Below are 24,421 nucleotides of genomic sequence, written 5' to 3'. Positions count from 1 at the left end.
AGCAGACATGTGCAGCTGGCGCACAAAAGGCAATCCCGTCTGTGCCCATCCGTATGCCTCCAGGGCCAGGGGTTAGCCCTTATGTTGAGCCTTGGGGTACTCCTCAAATTATATTAGATCCCTGTTCTCTAGTAACTACCCTCTTGAGGCACCCCTTCTGCAAAAACTTGATAAATTAGGTCTTATAAATCTCAAACAGTCGGATACCTCACAGTCGGGAAGGTTGCTGACATCTATAACTATTACAGGCACTGGCCCTCAGATAATCAAACCAATAGCGAGGGATTTAACTATTGTATATCTCATTGCACGCTCATTGTTCTGACATCAACTTGAGATATTTTACCTTCTCGATTTGGAATCCCTTGATATATTATTTTTAGCAGAAGCTTGGCTAACAGAGGATTCCATGCCTGACATTTTAGCGGCACTCCCAGAGAACTATTATCTACTCAAATTCAATAGACCACCAGGAAAAATAGGTGTAGGGGTGGCTGCAATCATTAAAAAGCATATCTCCTTTACTAAAATTATCCCCTTACCAATCATGATGGTACAGAATACTGTAATCAAATTGGGCTCCCCTATAGCCCCTTTAATATGTATCCTTATGTACAGTCCCCATAGGGGTACATGTTTCAGTTTCCTCTACTTTTAGTTGATTCTCCATCTTCGATAGTTATTGACTACACAAAAATACTACTCCTTGGAGATTTCAATGTTTTGTCAAACAAGGAAAACAGTGGCTATACCTTCTCATACCTTACTGACTCTCTTAACAGTCTGAAATTCGATCAACAGGTGTAAAACCCACACATATTAAGGGCCACATATTAGTATAGGTTTGTTCGCTAAACCTAACTATATCCAATTTTACGGTCTCCCCATGTACTTGGTAGGATCATAATTAAATTAAATTTGATACAGATGATATAACACTTAGGAAACCCCCTACCTGCCCAGGCTCTTTTTCCAGAAATTTGAACAATATTACTCTCAATCTCCTCTGTGATTCATTGGCACTGCCTCTACCCGCTAACAGCAAGAGTCTAGAAGATTTGGAAGAGGCAATAACTGACTGGCTCACAGAAGCCAGCAACACTTCCGTCCCTCTGCATACAATAAAATCAATCTGGGGCCATGAAGCATCAAAATGGTACACAAATGATCTAAAGAAAGCTAAACTTGAGTTGCGCCAGTCTGAGAGAAACTGGCAGAAAGCAAATTTGCCTGACAATAAGGATATATTTGTTCTGCAACTAAAGGCCTATAAGAAATTAATCTGGGAAGCCAAATCTACCTATATTTCGAATTGAATTCTAAATTCTGAAAACAAAACCAACAAAATATTTGACATTGTTAATGGACTTTTCAACCAGGACCTATCTAGTGCTACTGTTGTCCCTACCTAAAAACTGTGTGATGAACTGAACTCCATTTTCATCGATAAAATTCTGATGATAAAAAATAGAATTCCAACCCGCTATTTAACCAGTGCCATTCCTTTGAAATATACGAATCTTACAAAACTCACAGCATTTCCGGCCATTACCAAAGACTGTCTTTTGAAGAAGGTAACTAAGGTTAAACCCGGATCCCCTAGAGATATTCCCCCCAACCTAAAAATAAATTTCTCTGCTCAACTTATCCTTAAGTCAAGGCACTGTCCCTCATGCCCTTGAGGAGGCAGCAGTCATCCCATTTAAAAAAAAAAAAATTGTGAAGATTCATACGTTCTGAAGAACTACCATCCCATTTTCTTACTCCCTTACTCTCCTACTTAGCCAAGGCATTAGAGGCACACATTGCCATACATCTCTGCTCCTTTTTAGAAGACTCTTCCTTTCTTGACTCTCACCAGGTGAGTTTCTGTCCTTCCCACTCCACTTAAACTGTCATACTCTCTGTAGTTGATGATATGAGAGAAGACGCAGACAAAGGTTTGGCCCAGGCAGTAGTGCTTTTGGACTTATCGGCAGCCTCTGGCATGGTGGATCATGCTATCCTAATCAAGTGTTTTGAGACGGCGGGCCTGCAGGGATCAGCATTAAATTGGCTGAGGGTCAGGTCAGAATTAATTGTCGAGTACCGGAGGGCTCATGTTTGTTCCCCCATCTATTCAATCTCTATATTTACCCACTGGTACACACCTTACAGAGGCAAAGGGTGACAATATACAACTAAGCTGATGACAAGCAGTTGTTTTTAAACACAACGGAATCTATAGAGTCTTTGCAGAACACCATGTTAAACATCCATTATTGGATGAATTGCCCTCAGTTGAAACTGAATTCTGACAAAACTGAAATTGTGATAATTAAAAATTAACTGCTTAGTTGGAACCCTTCCTTCTGGCCATCAGAGATGGGTAAGCCTCCTATCCCTAAAAAAGAAGTTAAAAGTCTTGGGATCCTTGTTGACAAAGACCTTTCTATGAAGCCTCAGATAGGAATAGTGACTTCTACCTGCTTTTTTCAGCTCAGGAAAATGAGGAAATACTTCACCTTCAAGGCTATCATCCAGATCATAATCACTCTAGTCATGTCCCGGATAGATTAAGTGAATTCTCTTTATATTTTCTCTTTTATTTCAAAGGAACTAAGCCAGAGGCTTCAGTGGGTTCAAAATCAAGCAGCTAGGCTGATCTGGGGAAAGCCACATCAAACCTCTGATGGTAAAATTGCAATGGCTTCCAATCACTCAGAAGACCCTTTTTAAAACTGGGTGTATCATCTTCAAAACTTGACACGGCAAAAGCCCAACTTTTGCAACCTCCACAAACCCTAATTATATCCCTAAACGTAATCTTATATCAACCCACCACAGTCTATTAGAGGTCCCTAAATTTAACAGGAAGAGATTGGGTTGAACCAGGTTCGATGTGATTGCTCCAAATTTATGGAACTCCCTCCCCCAAACATCAGAGCCCTGACTTCTTATTTTTGTTAAAAACGTGGTTATTTAGGCAGGTTTTACAGCTAATCCTTGGGATTCGTATCTTAGCGCTGTGAAAACATTTTAATGTACATGCGCTTTACAAATACTGTGTAAGATAACATAACAAGACTCATAAATCCCACTGATCAGCGAGAAGGAACAAATCCTCCTAAACAAATCAATAGATGTACGAAAAATAGAAAAATCAATTAAAGTACTTAAAATGAGGAAGGCGTCGGGACCTGACGGCTTTTTGGCTTGCTTTTATAAGACCTTTGTGTTCCTAGTAACCCCTCTCTTAAAAAACCCCTTCAACTACTACTGTTCCACGGGCAAGAAAAGTCAAAATTTTACAGAGCCCGTATTAGCAGACATACCCAAAGAAAACAAAGATCGGCTAGAAAAGAAAAAATATAGCCCCATTTGTTTACTCAATTTAGATTGCAAAATGTATGCAAACATTTTTGCAACAAGAGTAGAAAAACAAATGCCCTCGTTAATCCATCCCTCCCAAACAGGCGTCATCAAAGGTAGACTAGCCGTTCTGGAAAAAGGCCCACATTGCAATCCTTGGCTATGACAATGGCCTTAGATGCCATAAAGGCCTTTGACAAAGTCTCTAGGACTTTTCTCAGATCAGTTAATTGGAAAATCAACTAAAGACCATCTTTCGAACATATGACGTTCACCCTGTATATCAACCCCTCGGCAAGAGTGAAGGTGAATGGCTCCCTCTCAGACAAATGTAACCTCTCTCAAGTCACTAGCCGGGGATGCCACTTATGCCCACTACGTTTCTTACTTGCCATCAAACTTTTACTAGCTGAAATCCAGCACAATGAGACCATGAAAGGCATTCCCTTTAAATCCAAACCAAAGAAGGTGTTGACCTATGGGGATGATGTCCTCATCTTCTCCGAAGAGGCGGACACTGCAATAACTGCAATTCTAAATGTTATTCACAAATATGCCAAAGCCTCAGGATATAACCTGAACAAATAAGAACAGAAGTTTTCCCTTTAAATCTTTTATGTACTCCTGCAATTCTCTATAATACTAATCTTAAGTGGCAAAATCAACATCGTAAATAGCTAGGCCTAAACTTTCAAAGGTCCTTATTTGAGTAGCGCTCTCTAATTGAAAACAATCATAAAATTTTTTGGGGAATCATGGTCTACTAAAACATTATAAGGTGGGGCAGGCTGGAATGCATGAAGGTATTGATTGCTCCCCCAATTAACTTTGCCATAAGTATGTTTGCATTGCACCGCCCTAGAACTTTTTTTAAAACACTGAACAAGATCATCACACAATTTATCTGGCATAATAAGAAACCCAGTAGCTCTACAAAAAAAATGTGGGGTAGGGCTACCTAAATTTAGTAAACTCCAAGCACCCTTCCTAATAAAGCAAACCATTCACTGCAGTGGCCCGTGCAGGTAAGAGCGGTGGGACAGTGGGGCCAGGTGGGGGTGGGATTTCGATAGACAATGACGAGGTAAAATTAATTAATTATTTTCCCTCCTGGTCGTCTGTCGAAGCCTCCACCAACCTGAACCCACTACCCCACAGCTCTTACCTGACCAGGCCGCTGCTGATTCACTAGATTAAATCCACCCAAAGCTTCCTCCTACAGTTTGGGTCGATATTGAGAAGGACCTCTTTCTTCCTTTCATGCCATCAGATGCTATCTCCATAAACTAATTCAAGCCTCTACTCTCCTTCAGTATCATGAAGGGCACAAGAGATGTGGGAAACAATTAAACAGTAAATGCCAGTTAAATTAAAATACTCCACCTTTGATATGTTATGGTACAACCCTCTGATAAAAATGTATGGCAAAAAGTTACACTGGCAGACTTGGACCTCACAAAGCATACTCTATGTTAACGATTTGCTAAACAAAGACAATCTGAACTCATTCGCGTCACTACAAAAAAACTCTAACATCTCCACTAAAGACTTTTTTGACTTCCTAAATCTTAAAGTGACCATCAACTGTAATCATGCCTTTTTGAACCCTCATCATCCGAGTATTATAAAGAAATTAAATCTAATATTCTCCCAACATCATCATGCCCCTAAACTGTAAAACATTCTACTGGAAAATAATCCCAAAATCATACATAGAATCCAGAGCAAAATGGTCTGCCTTCTGCCTCAAGGCATCTCAGGTCCTTCCGTCTGAACGCTGTTGGAGCCAAATCTAGAAACATGTGACTAAACTTAAGATCTTACCTCTTATTACTTAGTGCAAATGTTGGCTAATCCACAGATCCTTTTGGACACCTGACAGACTCTTCAAACTGGGATTGACAGACTCAGACATATTTTGGAACTGTTCTGCTGAAACAGGTGACTTTGAACATATGCTTTACTTCTGTCCTTTGCTTAAATAATTTTAGGAAGATAATAATAAAACGTTATTTGAGCAGTGCAGTGGTGGTGCAGTCCGTGGACTCGAGTATTCAGCAGCCTCAGCGGCAGGAGCTGCGGTCATCATTCTAGCGCGCCTGGAGGCGCTTTAAAAGCCGGCACAGGCTCCCTCAGCACGGGACCTGTTATTTGATCAGTGCAGTGGTGGTGCAGCCCATGGACTCTAGCATCCAGCAGCCTCAGGGGCAGGAGCCGCGGTCATCATTCTAGCGCACCTGGATGTGCTTTAAAAGCCGGCACGGGCTCCCACAGCGCGGGACCCGTTATTTGAGCAGTGCAGTGGTGGTGCAGCCCATGGACTCTAGCATCCAGCAGCCTCAGGGGCAGGAGCCGCGGTCATCATTCTAGCGCGCCTGGAGGTGCTTTAAAAGCCGGCACGGGCTCCCACAGCGCGGGACCCGTTATTTGAGCAGTGCAGGTGCAGCCTGTGGACTCTAGCATCCAGCAGCCTCAGCGGCAGGAGCCGCGGTCATCATTCTAGCGCACCTGGAGGTGCTTTAAAAGCTGGCATGGCTCCCGCAGCGCGGGACCCGTTATTTGAGCAGTGCAGTGGTGGTGCAGCCCGTGGACTCTAGCATCCAGCAGCCTCAGCGGCAAGAGCTGCGGTCATCATTCTAGCGCACCTGGAGGTGCTTTAAAAGCTGGCATGGCTCCCGCAGCGCGGGACCCGTTATTTGAGCAGTGCAGTGGTGGTGCAGCCCATGGACTCTAGCATCCAGCAGCCTCAGCGGCAAGAGCTGCGGTCATCATTCTAGCGCACCTGGAGATGCTTTAAAAGCTAGCATGGCTCCCGCAGCGCGGGACCCGTTATTTGAGCAGTGCAGTGGTGGTGCAGTCCGTGGACTCTAGCATCCAGCAGCCTCAGTGGCAGGAGCTGTTGTCATAATTCTAGCGTGCCTGGAGGCGCTTTAAAAGCTGGCATGGCTGCCGCAGCGCGGGACCCGTTATATGAGCAGTGCAGTGGTGGTGCAGCCCGTGGACTCTAGCATCCAGCAGGCTCAGTGGCAGGAGCTATTGTCATAATTCTAGCGCACCTGGAGGTGCTTTAAAAGCTGGCATGGCTGCCGCAGCGCGGGACCCGTTATATGAGCAGTGCAGTGGTGGTGCAGCCCGTGGACTCTAGCATCCAGCAGCCTCAGCGGCAGGAGCTGCGGTCATCATTCTAGCGCGCCTGGAGGTGCTTTAAAAGCCTACACGTATCTGATAATAATGTTTTATCTTGGAATATCGCAGGCTTGTACAATAAGTTTCAAGCTCTTACCTGGTTGCAATTTGTGAAACAATTTAGTGTAATCTTTTTACAAGAAATGTGGTTGGTGGATTGCAGCTTATTTATGGAGGGATATAAGGCTTTTTTTGTTCCAGCTTCTCTGTCAGTGGATGGTAGAGCCAAAGGTGGACTGGTCATCTATATATCTCTGGCGGTAGCTTGTCAGATTTGGGTTCTGCCGACACTAAGCCCAGGTCTACAGGCACTGGTACTAAAACGAGGGTGTCTCTAGATTGAGTCTTACATTTTTACAATTCGGTGGCAGGCCCCCCGGGTGTTTGTAACATTACATTGCTGGGTTCATATATAAGACAGTCTTGTTGTTCAAATTTACATAATCTTATGGTCCTGGGTAATTTTAATATCCACCCATGTGGAGACCCTTGGATCACAAGTACTGCTAACTTAGGCTGCCCTCGGATGAGGGGGTTCCACTTTGAACATCATATTCAGGGGGAATTATTGAATAATTTATTAGATGTATTGGATTTGATGTCACTCATGTCCCTTTCTGACCCGCGTAGGAAAGCTCTTGTTCCTTCTTTTAAAGGGAGAGGTAGTGGTACTTTTATTGATTACATTTTAATCTAAACTTCTTTACAGACTTTATTTGGTGGTTTCATTATTCTGGAAAGTGCCTTCAGTGACCATAATCCACTCTGTGTCCAATTGCGTGGTCTCAAACTACTTGGAAATAGAAGGGTGGTGAATAAGGGTACACTTAGACCAACAGACGGGAGACGAAGGCTTGAATGGTCCAAGATCTCCCCAGATGACTTTTATTGTGAAGTAAGAGACTCTTGTTCTACAGAATTAACACTGTGTACCTCTCCAGGTATCCCCCCTAGGGAGGTTATCAGCGCTTTCAACATTATCTCCACTAAAGTCGGAGAACTCTTAAGTGCTCTAGCATGTAAAGGAGTTACTTCAACCCCTCAATGGTTTGATACTTCATGTTCCCAGGGGGCGAGGAAGCTGAGGAAAGCTCTGAATGGTAACCCGAGAAACCAATTCCTGGTCAGAGCCTGTCGTAAAGAGTACAAACAGTCACTGGCTAAACGGAAGGGTGTCTTAAAGGAGGAGGCGTGGAAGGAGTTGATAGATTCGAGCACCCTTAGGAATAGCTTGAGGTTTTTGAGCACTGTTAACAGCCTGCTTTTTGAGCACGAAGTCAGAGGTGAATTAGGATTGCATATCACCGAAGACGAATGGGTGCTCCATTTTAAAACTATGTTTGAAAGTCCAACAGAGCAAATTCGTCAGGATGGTCATAATAGGGATGACCCCGTAGTGGTTTTTGAGCAGGGAGAGGTTGAGGTTGGTATTGCCGGTTTAATCTGCAATAAAGCTCCAGGTCCAGATGGCATCCCCCCGGACCTTTTTAAGTCCGATCCACTTTTCTGGGCGCTGGTACTTATGGCTGTTTTTAATGCAGCAGCCAGGGATGGCTGCCCAGAGTCCTGGGCCACCTCAACCATCGTACCCGTCTTCAAGAAGGGAGATCGTAATAGCACTTTCTGCTACAGGCCAATATCACTTCTTGATTCAGTGGTCAAGGTTGTGGACCGCTTATTACTAGAATGACTATCTACCTGTGTTGAGGAGCATTAGATAATCATGGATGTCCAATTCGTATTCCACTCTGGTCGGTCAACTGTGGCCCAATTCCTTAACTTAACTATGCTACTTAGTAAATATACGGTTGCTCGCTCTGGAACTATCTACCTAGCCTTCATAGACTTATCATCCGCATTTGAGTGTGTAAATAGGGTCAAACTGTGGCAGTCCATGAGGGGCATGGGGGTAGAGAGCAATATTGTCAACTTCCTCAAGGACCTTTCTCAGGGCAACAAAGGCCAATGTTAGATTCTCCCATGATCTTCGTGTTTCCAGGTACTTTGATATAAAGAGAGGTGTACGCCAAGGCTGTATTCCGGCCCCATTTTTGTCTTACCTCTATATTAACGAGCTAGATAGAGCTTTATTAGCTACAGGGGTAGATTACTCGTATGTAGGGCGAAGTGGGCTTCCCATCCTACTATCTGCGGACGACGCAGTGCTTTTATCCAGGACTGCTAGGGGTCTCCAATCTTTGCTAGACACCTTCTCAAACTTTATGTTGGCCCTAGATCGATCCATTAACAACTCGAAATCCTACATAATGCAGGTGGGGACCCGCCCACAAAAAAGTTTTCAATTTAGAGTTGGCCCTGTCAAAGTTCCCCTGACGGACATTTTCTCATACCTGGGGGTTCTATTGGATGATCAACTAAAATGGGGGCCTCTGATACAGAGGAAAAAGAGGGATCTGGTTCGAGTGAACGCAGCCATTTTTAACTTTGCCTCTAAACTAGGCAAAAGACCAATTGCAGATATGCTGAAAGTTTATCAGGCAAAAAGTGGAGCTATAGCCTGCTACAGTAGTGAAATCTGGGTGTATACTGCCACTCCAGGTGGTCGAGAACACTTTCCTGAAGCACCTGTCCGGTGTTCCGAGTGGGTTGTCGAACCTGGTGGTCCACAAGGAACTAGGGGTGCCTTATTTAAGAGATACCCTGGCACTGCGCCCCCTTATGTTCTAGCTAAACTGTTGTCTGAACAAGGAATTAACTCTTAGCCATTTGGTTTTGAAAGAGTGTATGTCCCTTGACAAAGCATCCTGAATATAGTGGCTTAGATATATTAAAAGTAGCCTTGAAGGGGTAGGGCGTGCTGACCTATTTTCCAATCCCGATTCTATTGTAAAAAAGGATGTGGAAATAATTAGGAAATCCTTCACTACTTTATGGAAATTGGAAAGGGATGATCGGGAATTGCAGAAACCTAATGTCCGCACATTTTCAATGTTAAAAACAACTCCATCTGCCGAGCCTTACCTCCTGGGGTCCTTATCCACTTATGAGCAGTTTTTATTGTCCAGGTTTCTTTTCCACCTCCTGTTTGCTGTTCCAAGAGGGTGCAGTAGAGGTCAGTTGTTAGCACCATGTGGCTGCGACGGGAAGTCTCCACAGGATTTGCTACATTTTATATTCTTTTGTAACTTTTATGAGGTGCCTCAGAGACATTTTTAGTACCAATTTTGAAGAAGATGAATTTTAAACAGGCACGCCCAGCTCTCCTGCATCTCCAATTGTTGAAGGCTGATTTTACCTTTTTTTTTGTTGGCTACTTGAAATCCATTGTGAGAACCAGGGCTTGTTTAGATGAATGGTGACCGGATTGATGATCCAGCACTGTCAGATTGCGTGGCCCTGTCTTGTTTCTGCGCAGCTACGGGAAGAAACGGCTCAGTATTGCCCCGTTAGCGCTCTGGGACTACATGTCCCATGAGTGTTAGCGGCAGCTAGGCATGCGCGTGCAGTCGCGGAAGGCTTCATAGAGCACTTCCGCCCTGGCGGCATTGCCGATTATTTTGGTTGCGGAGCTGACTCATGTTGCAAGTACCTCCATTCCCGTTCCTTGTTCCTCTGTGGTGGCTGACGGAGCCCTCCGGTGCAGCAGCGCGAGTATCGCGCTTCACTTAGAAGGACCGGTGAGACGAAACCGGTTACGCGTTCAAGTGGCAGGCTCATGATTGTATGATAAGGGTGCAGTGCACCATCACAGTTCCTGAACGGCCCATCTAGGCTTGAGACGTTTATGGGGGAAGCCTTTTGGATTCAAGTAAGCAAAGATGTGCAGAAAAACCTCGTGAGCACGCTTGAACAATATTGTTTATTGGGCATAACCTTTGCAGTTATATCACCTGGTGTTCCTCCTCGTTGGCGAGCCAAACGTATGTCGGCTCTTGAGAGTAGCAGGAATACCGGTGCCTGGGCATATTAATCGGCTACTCGAACACAGCAGGATCGTATGGGTCAAATATGAATTGTTCACCAGTAGTGGACCAAGACTGCCTTTATATTATTTGTTATTCATACATTTACCAGTGTGCTTGGAAATATATGGTCTCCAAGGAAGAGAGACAACTAAACTATGTTTTTATGATTGTGTATTCATAGCAGGGGATTGTGGATGAGATGAGATGATCTCATACAACCTCTGTGACATTCTACCAGATACCACTCTGGGTATGTTAAATGGAGAGGAGGGGTTACGTATAGAGAGGAGGGGGTGGCCCAGCTCACAGTGCCTGTCTGAAATTAACGCTGTCTTCTCCATTGTAGTGCTACATGTGGTGTAATTGATTAAGACGAGTCCTTGTCTTGCCTGCCTCAGCTTCTTGGGGTGAAGAGCGTGACTGACACCTTTGGAACCACACATTTCCTTCTTTTTCTTTACAGGTGGTTACTCTTAGTACTTGCACTCTCACAAGGGGTAAGGGCAGAGAGTGGTGGGGACAATAGAACAATAACGGAGTTGTCTTTTATGTCTTCTGAGGTCTCCTTCCCCGCTGTTCCCTCCTTTTCCTTCCCTCGCGCGATCGCTTCACTGATCTGCGCTATAATAGCCCTCAGACTTGAAGCTATCGAGAGGTGGACCATAATGAGCATCGTTCCGATCCTGAGGAGTCGAGGAGTCTGAAAAGCACAGAGACAATTGTGTATGAAGGGTAGGACACCCGTGCAGGGTATTGCAAAACCCAAGGGGTACACTGTTCAGCCCCGATCTGTGCACTTTATTCATAGAGATTACTATGGGAGGTTGTGCAATGGTTTTTTATGATATTTTATTTGCATTGTAGTTTTATGAAATCATGTTTTTAATGTATTTTGGATGTTTGCAACTTTTATGGTTTTCTCTATGTGAAACCGAATAAAGTTTATTTGATTGATTGAATAAAACTATCAACAATATTTTCCTCTTTAATATGATTCTAAATCCGTTTCTCATTAGTCTATGCCCTAGATCAATGCCACTCCACTCCCACTAAACTACACAGAGCTCTTGCGACTGGATCTAGTCATTATAGTAGGAGTCAAAATTAAACTTTGTGAATGGAAGGATTTTAAAGCCATCTCCCACCACAAATGGTGGGCCTGGGTATGCTTCAACAGAAGCTCTGATAATTTTATTCTTAAAAAAGATTACAACCACAGTGCTTCTAGGCAGTTATAGTCACTTATAGACGCTTACCTACGAGAACCAAAACCGAAAACCTTGAGAAAATGTACCCCATTTTCACATGCCCACTTTTGCTGTCAACATTGGATACCTTCTTATTCTCCACCTCCTCTTCCTTTTCTTCTTCATAACCTCACTCTTTTGGTTCTGATATCTACTTCTTAACTACTGTTTTTTTTTACTATTCCTGCTTTGTGAAACATGATATGTCTTATGATGTGCTCTTTTTTGTATTGTATTATTGAAAAAGCTCAGTAAAGTGTTAAAACAAGTACTCCTAGGCCCAAAACTAACATTTCTTTACTTTTAATCCACCCCTACGGTCTAACCTATGTGTCCCAAAGGTAGGGTGAATTGTTATAAAAAGCAGGAACAATACAAAATATGTTTTGTATGCCCTGGTAATGAAAAACAGCCAACGTCGTTTTCCCCTAATGCAGTGCTGCTAGCCTAAGAGACTAACATGGAAAGGCTTTATAAAACTTAATAAAGTCTAACTTTTGATGGAACTAGCTAGACATATCATTCAAAGCATCGAAATAATGGTTACAATAAATCCAACAACTTGCCAAGGTCAGAATTATTATAACTATTACAGGAAAGTAGTTTTAGAACTGACTATCCTGAAGTAGCCTAAGGCAGCCCTGTAGCAGCCTCATATGATTGGTCAGCCTTTGATAGCTTGAGCAAAGCTGCTTGTTGAGTAGGTATGAAGAGGCTGGGAGCTGAAACAATACAGCTATTTGGTGGGAGAAGATTTGCTTCCTGGAAAAGCCAGGGAAAGGTAGGGGGGGCTGGGAAGATAAGCTGGACCCAGACAGGCCCCTATGTCCTTGATCCTCAGGGGCTGGAAGGGGAGTGTATTCAGCTGTTAGCCACACCTTTGTGTTCGATTACACAGACACACACACCAAGGAGAGAATCTCTCAATTTTGATTTTGTGAGAACAGTGCAATCTTGGTCAAAAATATGCCACATTTTGCAGGAAGTGTTCATAGCAGAGGAAGGTAGCTTTACCCTATTATTAGTCCTGGGTGGTGAACTCTACTCCGTTCACAGAGTTTTCTGCACTCTGCACTCTGTGGAGCTTCCGGGGTGCTGAAATTCTGCTCCGTGTAGTTCATCTGAGTTTTTCCCCTGCTCATGTTTGCCAACAGTAAGCTGGCGAGTATGAGCTTCTGCTCAGGTAGAATTTCTTCTTGAGTGGCAGGAAGATCAATGCGAATGGCAGTTTGCACTGCAATCCACCAATTGCGGATCTCCGTGGAGTTTTTTGGGCACTTCGCGGAAAGCGGAACTCGGCGAACTTCGTCCAGCCCTGCTTATTATGTGGGATGTCCCTCCCTCCTTCCTGCCCAGAATGGAGGATAAATTTGGGAGAGCTGGAGGAGCTCCTCAGAACACTGCCTGGAGCATCAGAAGAAGGACTGCCCTGCTGGAACCTTGGACCGCACCCCAGAGACTTGCACTCAGAAAGACTGCACCTGCTGCACTCATAAGGTTCCACAAAGAAATGTCTGTGCCTAACTTGAAGGCAAAGGAGCCCACTTCTCAAATCAGCAACAGCTACAACAATGCTGGCAGAAGTCACCTGCAAAGGCAAAGAGAGTGTCACACCAGCTGACCAGTTTCAACTTGAGATTTCCTTAACTGTGCAGGTGCATTTTAGTAAATTAAGTCCTAGCCACCAAGAGGCAATCCAGAGTCTCTGAACACTTTGCTGGAGCTACTGGAACCCTATTTTCTTCAAAGGCACTCAGAAACAACCAGATCTCAAAGTCAAGCTGATGTTGTTGACCAGCGAAATGGCCTGAATGGGCTGGTTCATCCAGCTGAAAGCTCCAGAACCTCTTGCCATCGACGTCATGAACATCGACTTCCTGAGGCCCACGAAGGCATCGCCCTGCAGCAGGCCACTGTTGTCAAATTGTACTTCAGATCCAAGAAACCCAAGACCCACCAACAAGCCGGTCAATGAGAGAAAAGTTCCAAGAAAAAGACTAATGGCCTTATTTATGAGAAGTGACGTATCGCTGCGTGAAAACAGCGATGTGTCACTTCTGAGTGTGCCCTCCTTGCGACAGGCTGGAAGCGTCATATTTACTGTATGATGCATCATGTTGCAAGGAATGACAGATACGTCAGTATTACTAACGTATCTATCGGTGCAAAACTGACGTATTGCTGGAGTTGTTTCGGAAGCGTGACGCAACGCCAGCAATGTTCCTTTCACATAGGGCAAGCCCCATGTGAAAGGGCCTCTGTCAGTCTTACGCCTGCCATGAAGCAGGTGTAAGATTTTGACGCAGTATCGTCCTAGAAGTGGAGCACTGAAATCTTATAGATTTCTATGAGCCACTTCTACGAGGCTTGGATACGGGGAAAGCCCACCCTGCATACATTATACCTAATGCATGTATAATGTGGTGCAGGGGTTAACAAAGTGCCTCAACTGCCTAGATGCTTCACTTTGTAAATAGGGCACAACATGGTGCATTTTTTTAGGTCACCGGTGCGTCACAAAAAGTGTTGCACAGGCGGCGTAAAAGTGATGCAAGGCCTCATAAATAAGGCCCTAAGTCAGAAGGAAAACTTTTGACCGGGACATTGCCTTCAGCCTATTTGACCCACGCCATCGCGGCGGGCCTAAAACTTTGATTTTGTCCCAATCCGGTGTGACCAGATAGCCTTGAGTTATGCTTTAGGCTTTTTGGTGCTAAAATGCACAAAACACAATATCTCTGATTCTATATATTGGGTTTTTGCCATTTTGATGTTGTTTTAAAGATATTTCCCATTTCTATACATTGATGTTTGATTTTTAGTGTGTTCTGTCTCTTACTAATTTACTGTTTTGGTGGCATTAGATGCTTTTCACATACCTGTCTCCTAAGTTAAGCCTGACTGCTCCTTTGCTAAGATACCAACTGTTCAGCAAGGATTAATTTACTGAATTTGACTGGACCTATTAATGATTGTGGTATTATTACGAGCTGAGGGTGAATATCCCATCCACTAATATCCCACTTTCCTACCATCAATATATATCATGTGCCATCATACCTGCCTAAATATTGGACAAATCCTAAGGAGGCCCTTAATGGCCTAAACATAGTTGACTTTGCATGGAGTCATAAACATTTTAATTAGCTTTTCTATCTCCAAAGATGTTTGGTGGCAGGTACTTTTCTGTGTTACAAGAGCATCAAAGAGCTCATGGAGTCTGTACGAGTTCTGCTCATCTTCACTGAAGCAGATTTATTTTATGAAACCAGAGAAAGTCATTGGTTTTACTTGAATAGATTAAAGACTAATGCATAGCATGAGTAGATCATGTTTTTTGATCTCCCGGAGGAATTGTGTATGTGTATACCTTTAATATTAGAATTAGTTCTGGTTTAATTCATTTTAATTCATTATTCTTACATAATTTAATGTGATGACCAAGTTATCAGCTAGGGCTGTTACTGCTTTTATTTTCTGAAACTGACATGTAACTCACTGGAATGTCAATACTTATGTGCACCATCCATGCTACATAAAAACAAATAAATAAATAAATCTGCTGTCAGTTGATCCAAAAGTCCTTATGCTGAATGTTCATGCAGCAAAGACTCTGATTATTATATATGGTTTATCAGTCTTTCATTTTTGCCAACCTAGAAGATTCAATTTTACCAGAATTTCCATGTACCTTTCATTGCGGTCAAACATTTTCTTTGAAGTCTGCCATATATTTTTAGGTGTAATAACATCACTTGTCTTTAATGTAGCAAAAGCCTTTGCCACAGATCAAAATAGACATTCTGGTAAGCTCATTTCTTTTCAAGCATGCTAGATTTTTCCATTCATACCTCAAACTCTTCTTCTCCCAAATAGTTCTCTGCACAGCAAGGTTCTTTTAGCTTTGATTTTGTCTTTTCTATGCCAACAATTGTTGTTCATCATCAACATTAATAGGTTCCATTGTTTCTTCTCACAAATCTGGTCCTACTTTTAGTTTACATTTTTAATTAAAACATGGGGCCTTTGATGGGTTGATTAACTGTGCTGGGTTTATAGCCTGATTGTGACCACACTAGCCCTTTCATCTTCCTGCACCAAACTCCAGGCATTTTGCTACATAAATAAAGGTGACCATGACATTGTTGTGTAGCTCTGACCTTTCTAGGAGCACCAGAACAATGATTTCTCTGGAATAGGAAGATAATAACTCGAACAGAGACCTCATGACATAGCCTGAAGTGTCTGCAGATCGAACCCACTAAGGATAATACTAGAGCCTAGATGAGGGGGGGTCCTTTTGAAAGATGTCACATGATGCAAAGGGTCTAAAGTGGGGCACTACTCACTCTCCCTGACCAGAGAACAGAAAGTATGGGTCTGCAAAAAAGTAGCTAGCAGTGACCAAGATCATACAGGTTGTGTTCCACACTTGTGTGAAGCTTACCTTGAACCATGGTGCTCCAAGAAGAGAAACTATGAACACTGTGTCCAAATCTTACTTACAGAGTCCTGTCATAGTAGGGATCAGAAATACCCGTTCTAAGCAAATAGGTCATCATTGAGATACCGGAGCAAGCTGTTTATTTCTGGAACTTGAAGCAAACAAGAGATGCCATCTCAATGATAACTGTACACTCATTCGGACACCATCAATGAGTTCCTATGAAGAGGTGTTGGAATGCAAATGGACTGCATGCAACACACCCTAACAATCTGGAGCTGGCTGTTTCAGATAAGCTGCACCTCCTTTTATAAGAACGGTTTGATGGAGCTCTTCTCAGTGACATGTCTTTACCTAACTCTCAAGAAGCGTCAAGGCCTTTAATCTACACTACAAATTGTTCACCTTTACCATGGTGACAAGCTTCCACCTTGGCACAATAATGGCTATAATACGGGAGTTGACAGTTTAGGAGGATCGTTAATACCATAGTACATGACATTGCTTATAAGATACATATTGATAGACATTATACTAATATAAATCTTTCCTTACAGTTATATCACACACCAATAGAATGGAATGGAGTGCTATGACCAGAAACTTTTATGCTAATAATGGTCACATGCAAACTTAATATCCAACAACATCAGCATCCTGACAATGTGCATTTGAAGTTTTGGGGGGGAGCAGCCATGTGTAGAATTGCATGGAAAAGGAGCCTCTAAAAATGGGAAACAGCATTTACAATGCATTTAAAACTTTTTTTAATTAAATTATAGTAAGTTTTTAAACACAAAAATACATCAAGTACATTTTCTCTTTGTTTTACAAATTAGAACATTCTGCCCTCTACAGGCGGAATGTTCTAATAAACATAGAGATCTCCGTAGCGTGCTCTACCGGATATTAAAGGCCTGCTCCCTTGTTAAAGGCCCTAGAACGGGCTTGTAGAGCCCGCTACTGTATATCTCACAGCTCAACAAATGACACATCAAGGTAAAGATCTCCTACTATCTCCAGCTTCCTATGCTCCAGCTGCCAACAGATCCACTCATCTGTTGTGGGGGGATTTCGGGCAAGTTGTAGAGATGGCGAGTAAATTAAAGCCAGACTGGACCTGCAGCAAAGCCCATCCCAAGCCCATACCGTGCACCTCACTGTGTCAACCCCTGCTAGAAAACTTCTAGAGACAAACTAGTTTTGAAAATGAGTTGCAAAAGAGTTTGGTCCAATTTATTTTTAGTGAAAACATTACTAGTTACTCCTTATTAAAATCATCACATAATTAAATGGTAAACATAATAGTCTATTATGCATTCGATATGCAGAAGGTGTCTGTGGTTAACATCTTTGAAAAAAACCTTGCTTCAAATAGTTAAGGACAAGACTTATTAATTTATCTAACTTATTTATGTTATCGCCTCAGAATTCCTGCTATTATGCTATACATAATTGTACAATTTCAACTACTCTGCCTATGATCTGTGACAGTCACCTAACCACATATATTCTTGGAATGGCGTAAAAATGGTAATGTATCTAGACCACCAATAATGGCTCTAATGAGGCCCTAATTACAAGTCTGACGGTCTGAGAATTGCCAGAGACACGGGGTGTGGCGGTGGCATTCGAGCCACTGCCGCACTGGCGATCCAAGCACCCAATTAGGACTTTGCCAGGTAGACCACCACTGCATTGCCACAGGTGTGAGGGAATCACCATTCCCTGGCAGTCCAGCAGCAGTCTGAGAGCTGCAATATGCTTAGTGGTGCCCTGAGGCCCCGACAAGCATATAACGACTTTCCTCACCACCAGCTCTGTCATGGAGGTTCTTCCTCCATGAAAAGGCTGGCGGTGTGGAAAGCTCTTGCCCCTGTGCATGGGGGTGCATGTAGGGGGCACATATTGTGCCCCCTATATTTCTGCACCTCCAGCTCCTGCACAAGAAGAAATGCACAACATGGTGCATTTCTTCCTCAGCAGTGAAGTGCATTGGCGATCCCACAGCAGTGCTTTTTCAGGCTCACAATGAGTCTTTTAAACAGCTCCGCCGAGCCGCTCGGCCAACCCGCCAGAGTGCAAAAAACGAGTAATGTGGAGGGTGGGCGGTGATGACTCTTGGTGGTGCAGGGGGGTGGCGGTGGTGAGCCACCCAACCTCACACCGCCAAAAGTCGTAACCCAGCCTTTATAGGGCTTGATGGGTGGCCCTCCATCCACCGGCTCAGCCGAGATAAGAACTTCTGCTGCCTTTACAAGCTAACACCTGCCGTATTTCAAGATCTTTGCCAGGCTGGCGGAGCCTATGTCTTCAGAGCAGTCACCAATACAGTAATTTCTCTGAAGCTCTGTAAGTTTGCTGAGTGGCCTCCACGTTTCATACAAGTGCTCAGCAAAAGTGTTTGCTTTAGTAAAACAAACGCAAAGTGACTTTTTTTTTATTTTATAAAACAAATAAACAATGATCATGACACTCTAGGATTTTTCCCATAGTCATTTTTGTTTGTTCTCTTTTTCAGGCTTTTCCCGTTAAACCTGAAGAGAAAAAAAGTACAACAGACTGTACCCATTAAATTGAGTGGATGATCTTATCTTACACCAACGGTCCCTTCTCTTTTGGGCCGTTTCCACTAGCAAGAACCGGTGGGAGCACCACCAGCAGAAACAAAATGATTCACCTGAATCTTAATAGGGCAGGAAAACTGTCAGTTTGGGGGAAAGGGTCCTCCACCAAATTTGTGGCCCAATTCCCTGTCGGCCAAAATCTAAATATAAATGAATGTTGTGGGATGGTCAAGTAAATTCCGTTTAAATATTTCCTCCATAAAAAGAACCTCAAACAAAATTACAGAGCAATGTAAATTGTATAAAATTCATTAATGGGGTTGCAAACACAATGTTTCTTTCAAAAGTGAAGTTTTTCATTTCCATGCACTAATATCATATAGATCAAACAGCTTTAAGGCACATTGAGCAATACTACTAGAAACAGGCAACTCACCAATAATGTTCTTCCCCATATAATATTCAATACAAGTAGGAGTGATCGTAAAGAAGTCCACAATTGAATTTAACTCCAGCCAGAATCTCAGTGTATCCTCTGCAGCAACAAACTACAAAATGTACAATTCATAATATGCAGTATTACTATTTTCTCACTGTAATGTTATCATAATTTAATGGAATCTGAAACAAAGTTCATGGATTGTTAACTTCTTTATTGCTATTTATCTTGTATTACATATAACAGCAAACACGGTTGATGCTGTAGATTACATTTCAGCTATCATTCAAATATAATAATTCACAAATATTTCCACAATGTAGGGTCCTATTGTAGATTGGTATCACAGAAAAGATTAACTTACAACTTTGATACTAGGCGACATGTACGTATCTTTTTTTGAGCTCGCAAGTGGCCCAATTCACAGAATTGGGCCGTTTGCAACCACAAAAAAGGTTTTCTGTATGCACAGAACCCTATTTTGTGAATTGGTAAACTATTACCAAATTGCAAAATGGGTTTGCGATGTGGTTTTAGGAAGGGGAGTGTTTAGGTCATCCCTTCCTAATAGCGACTCGGAGTGGTATGTGTGAATATTTTGTGGATGAGATGCAGTCGCAAAACATTTGCATTTTACCACTTACCTAAAGTAGTTGGTAACCCAATCGCAAATGGGAAGGGGTCCCTTGGGACCCCTTCCCCTTGATGAGTCATTGTAAAAACATTTTGAAAGCGCAGACAGTGGTCCCAAGGACCACTGCCTACTCTTAAAAAAATGAAAAGAAAACTTTAAATTTTTTAATTTTGAAACTCCACCCGTTTTACTGTAAGTAAAATGGACTAGATTTAGAGAAAAAAACAGTACTTTATTCCAAAGCAATCACAGACATGGTGGTCTGCTGACTCCCGCAGGCCACCATCCTTGTGATTTTAGCGATTCCCAATGGGTAGCAAATTGCGACCTACCTCGTGAATATTAACGAGACAGATCCATTTGCGATCCACTTGGAATCTCAAACAGAATTTAGTACATCACTGATTGCGCTTACCTAATAGCGAATTGCAAAAAATCGCTATTGGGTAACCGGAAACACAAAGCTATGTACATCTGGCCAATGGTTCTTAATCCTTATCCCTCCACTGTATCAGATTGTGGATTTTTATGCAAATCTCATTATTTCATCATGCTTCAATTGAATTTTCCGTTTTGCATGAACAAATTGAGACAAGAAGCATCTGGCGAATGGCTTTATTTCTTCATTGAACCCAGCAGCAACTTCCAATATTATTTGCATGCATTGCTGGGGGTAATTATTTCTTATATAACGGTCCTCAGACTCACCAACATTCCTGCATGGTATTTGTTCTTGTTTCCCCTTTACATTCATAGTTCCTAAGTTGTTCTGGATCATTATTCTATTGTTTTTTACTACTCACACAATTGACTGAAGCAATTAAATTGTGCCTAGGTTCAAATTATATGTTTTTGTTTATATATTGTACACCTGAAAGTAGCACAATGGAATAAAGCATGTATGCCTATCCACAGAGGGCAATAAAATATTAGTGTTGGTGGCAGGGCAAATGACCCACTCAAGGCTTTACTTATCATGATCCATGCCCCCTGCCCACCCTCCACAATATTAATAAATGGTACATTGCACTCTGCACATCTGCCTATGTAATGTATTCGGCTAAATAAGAAGTGGATACCCAATCAACACTGATACTTTTGGGCTACCTAACCATATGTCACAGAAAGAGGTGAGTGCAGGATTCATTTTTAACAAGTATTTCTTATAATAAACACACTAAATGTGTCTGGAAAGCCATCTAAGTTAAATATGGCAACAGATATCTGAAACAAAGCCTAGTCGTTGGCGTAATTTTATTTTCTTTAGCATATTTTTTTCGTATATCATTTATTTAACAAACAATCATCAACATACACAAACAAAATTATTGCCCCTCTTTGCCTTTCCCGAAAATATTTGTACATCCGATTTCACATATGTGATGTTGGTTCAATTCTTACTCCGTATTAGTTTGAAATCAAACTACAAGTTAACATTTGTGGACCACAGTCTTTCCTATGACTTTCTAATTTAGTTCCCAAACTGAGGATAATTGATTCCTCATTTCAATCTGTGAATTTTTTCTTCTCCCAGAGGGGTAATGGTCGATGTGTTTCAGCCTTCAAACTATTTTCAGCCTCATCAGGACCTGAGGTCGGTCGGTCCCAGGACTGAGACGGTGTTGGGCGGACTTAAGTCTGCCCTACATCGTAATTAGTCCCTTAGTGAGTTTGAAATACTAGTTAGAAAGAATTCCTGCACTCACCTCTTTCTGTGATATATGTAATGTGTTCAGTCACTCCTCCAGCTGCTCATAGTGTTTTTTGTGTTCTTACCCGCAGTCCAAAATAGAAGACGTACACAGTATTGATGGCAACATCAGCAGTGAGGAGAAGCCCCCTGTTTGTCTTGCAGAAGGTATGTAAACTAGAATAGAAGATTTCGTCATGTTAGATTTCAATTTTCAAGTCACAAAACAGACTTTTTTTTAGAATGGATGCATCTAAATGGAAGAGTGACGGACGGATGGGGAGACAGACTCCAAGAACAGTACTACCACCAAGGACACAAGGGAGAGGACGAGGACAATGGGGCAGGGGAAAAGGAAGAAGCCAGGAGAGAATTGGCAGAGAAGAAAACAACTCAGATAGAGGAAACAAAAGAGGAAGAGGATGAGGAAAGGGACTCATGGGAAACAACACAGCTGGCCCAAAGACACAGATGTCATGGATAACGAAATGGTAAATACAAACAATCATAAACCTCTCCTACCGATCTATATCTATGCTAGAGAAGAAAACACTCTGGCTAGGCCTGTCTTTCTGCCCATCCAACAACTTCAATTAACCAGACACTAGAATAGACATGTACAAATTAGTGAGGGAACTCAAACTCCAAGAACTAATGGGAAATCATTAAAAGCCTATCTGCGGATGAGAATCTAGTTATACGACATGCAGACAAAGGAGGGAACATTGTACTTTGGGACAGAAGCATGTACCTCGAAGATGCAGAGAGACAACTTTGTGACACCAGATTCTATGTTGTAACCAATATGCAAGAGTATAATGAAAGCATAGTCAAAATATGGAGTATGTTGAACATTGGAAGGACAATGGGATTCTTCATTGGGAAGAATACTGCTACCGAAAATGTGATTATCCTAAAATGCCTATCTTTCACCTCTTGCCCAAAGTCCACAAAAATCCTACCAAACCACCAGGGAGACCTATAGTTTCTTCTATAGGGTGTGTCTCTGAACACATATCGAAATATGTAGACCACTTTCTCTGTGAGTATGTCATGTCACTACCTTCATACACCAAAGATACCAAGGATTTTTTTGGGAAAATAGGAGATATTGCCTGGGAGGAAGACTTCCTCTTAGTGACGATGGATGTGAACTCCCTCTATACAATAATAGACCACACCCTGGGCATACAGTGTTGCCATCATTTTCTTAAAAAAAGAAAAATCTGCTACCTGGAACCAATAGGGATGTTAGTCGAATGATGAAATTCTGTTTGTACACTATATAAGCAAATCCTTGCTACTGCCATGGGGACTTTCTTTGCCACCAGTTTTGCCAACCTTTTCTTAGAAGTATGGGAAGTAGAGGTTCAAAAAAATCTAGAAGCAGACAACACTGGGGGCAAGGTAATAAAGTGGCTCAAGTATGTAGACACTTTATTCATTGTCTGGAAAGGCAGTGCAGAGAGTGCTAGAAGAACAATCAACAAACAAAACAAACAGAATGACAATGAGTTTAATCCTAAATTGACATACACGATGAGTAGAGGATCCATTGAATTCTTGGATGTTGTGGTTGAAGTCAGGAATAACCAACTATGCACTAAATTACAGCGCAAACTGACAGCAGGCAACAGTCTCCTCCCCGCTCTCAGCAGTCACCCAGTGGCTTTGAAATGGAGCATCCCATACGGGGAGCTGCTAAGAGCGAGAAGGAACTGTAGTAATCAGGGCGATTTTCTGACTGAACAAGAGAATATGACCTGCAGGTTCAGGGAAAGAGGTTACCCTGAATGGGTATTGGAAAGAGCAAAGGAAAAGGTGAGCAAAATTGACAGAGAAAATACAGTCCAAGAGAATCCCACACCACTAGAAGAAGGTACCGTGAGGGTTATTTTTTCGTACAATGAAGAATCCAAAGATATTTCAAAAATTCCTAACCAGAATTGGATTATCCTAGCGACAGATCACACCATTTGCACCAAGCTACCAAATTGCCTGCAAATCACATACAGAAAAGGTAGGAACCTCAGGGATATGCTAGTGAAGGGGGACATTACCAACACACATTTCAAAACCCACCTTGGCCTACAGGGATGTTTCCTGTGTGGGCATTGTAAGGCATGCCGTTACAGCACCATGAGGAAGACCTACCACACACACACTGTGGAAAAACCATTAGTCAATTTCTCACATGTGGCTCGACTTTTGTAACCTACATACTAGAATGCCCGTGCAAACTACGCTATGTAGGAAGTACAACACTAGCTGCCAAGAAAAGAGTTCTTGAACATATGAGAGCCATTAGTAACAAAGACCCACATTACAACAACTCACTTCTGACGTACTTTGCTATTGATCAAATCCAACAGAATCCTAGGGGAGGCAACAAAGCACTTCACCTACACAAAAGAGAATCCTGGCATATGCTAAACCTCCAAACTAAGACCCCAGGAGGACACAGACAGGACGAAGGATTAGGTATCCATCTCTATGAAAACTAGGCTTAGTCAAAGTGAAAGATACCAAACTATGAGCTGTGTTGTTGGACCTGCAGCAATAACAACATATTAAAGAATGTCTGTTCGTACTGTTTTGAAACCGCAACTTGTTCTAATTGGAAATGCATTTCATGTTTTTAACCTTACCGTAAAACATTTATGTTTTTTTCTCTTTTTAATCACAGGGGAAAAGGAAGGGGCCAACTCCAGGACTGGAAACTGGAAACGTCGACTAACCCCCTACCCTTATCTTCGTCCACATCTGCACCTGGATGGAGGGCAGCACAGACAGATAAGAGATACCTCTTTGTCTTTTGTTAACATTTGTTCTTTACGATACTTGTCATGTAGGGGGACATCAGGCTGAATAATATTGTTCCAACTATTTTGTTTCACTTATTCACCTGTTTGTGGAATCCATAGCTGATGGATTTGG

General features: G+C 42.4%; 1 protein-coding gene across 1 annotated transcript in view; it reads right to left on the bottom strand.

The window, feature by feature from the left end:
- Window positions 1–24,421, bottom strand: part of LOC146785455 (calcium-activated potassium channel subunit alpha-1-like) — a 1,319,298-nt gene that overhangs the window by 1,280,674 nt on the left and 14,203 nt on the right. The window contains exons 2-3 of the mRNA XM_085633050.1: window positions 21,571–21,661; window positions 19,158–19,269 (exon numbers count right to left, since the gene is read on the bottom strand). Of these exons, the coding sequence (XP_085489176.1) occupies window positions 19,158–19,269; window positions 21,571–21,661 (203 nt within the window). The remainder of the gene's footprint in view (window positions 1–19,157; window positions 19,270–21,570; window positions 21,662–24,421) is intronic.

This window comes from Triturus cristatus, chromosome 11 (genome assembly GCF_964204655.1).
Source record: "Triturus cristatus chromosome 11, aTriCri1.1, whole genome shotgun sequence".
Classification (NCBI taxonomy): domain Eukaryota; kingdom Metazoa; phylum Chordata; class Amphibia; order Caudata; family Salamandridae; genus Triturus; species Triturus cristatus.
This window is presented reverse-complemented; position numbering and strand designations above follow the sequence as displayed.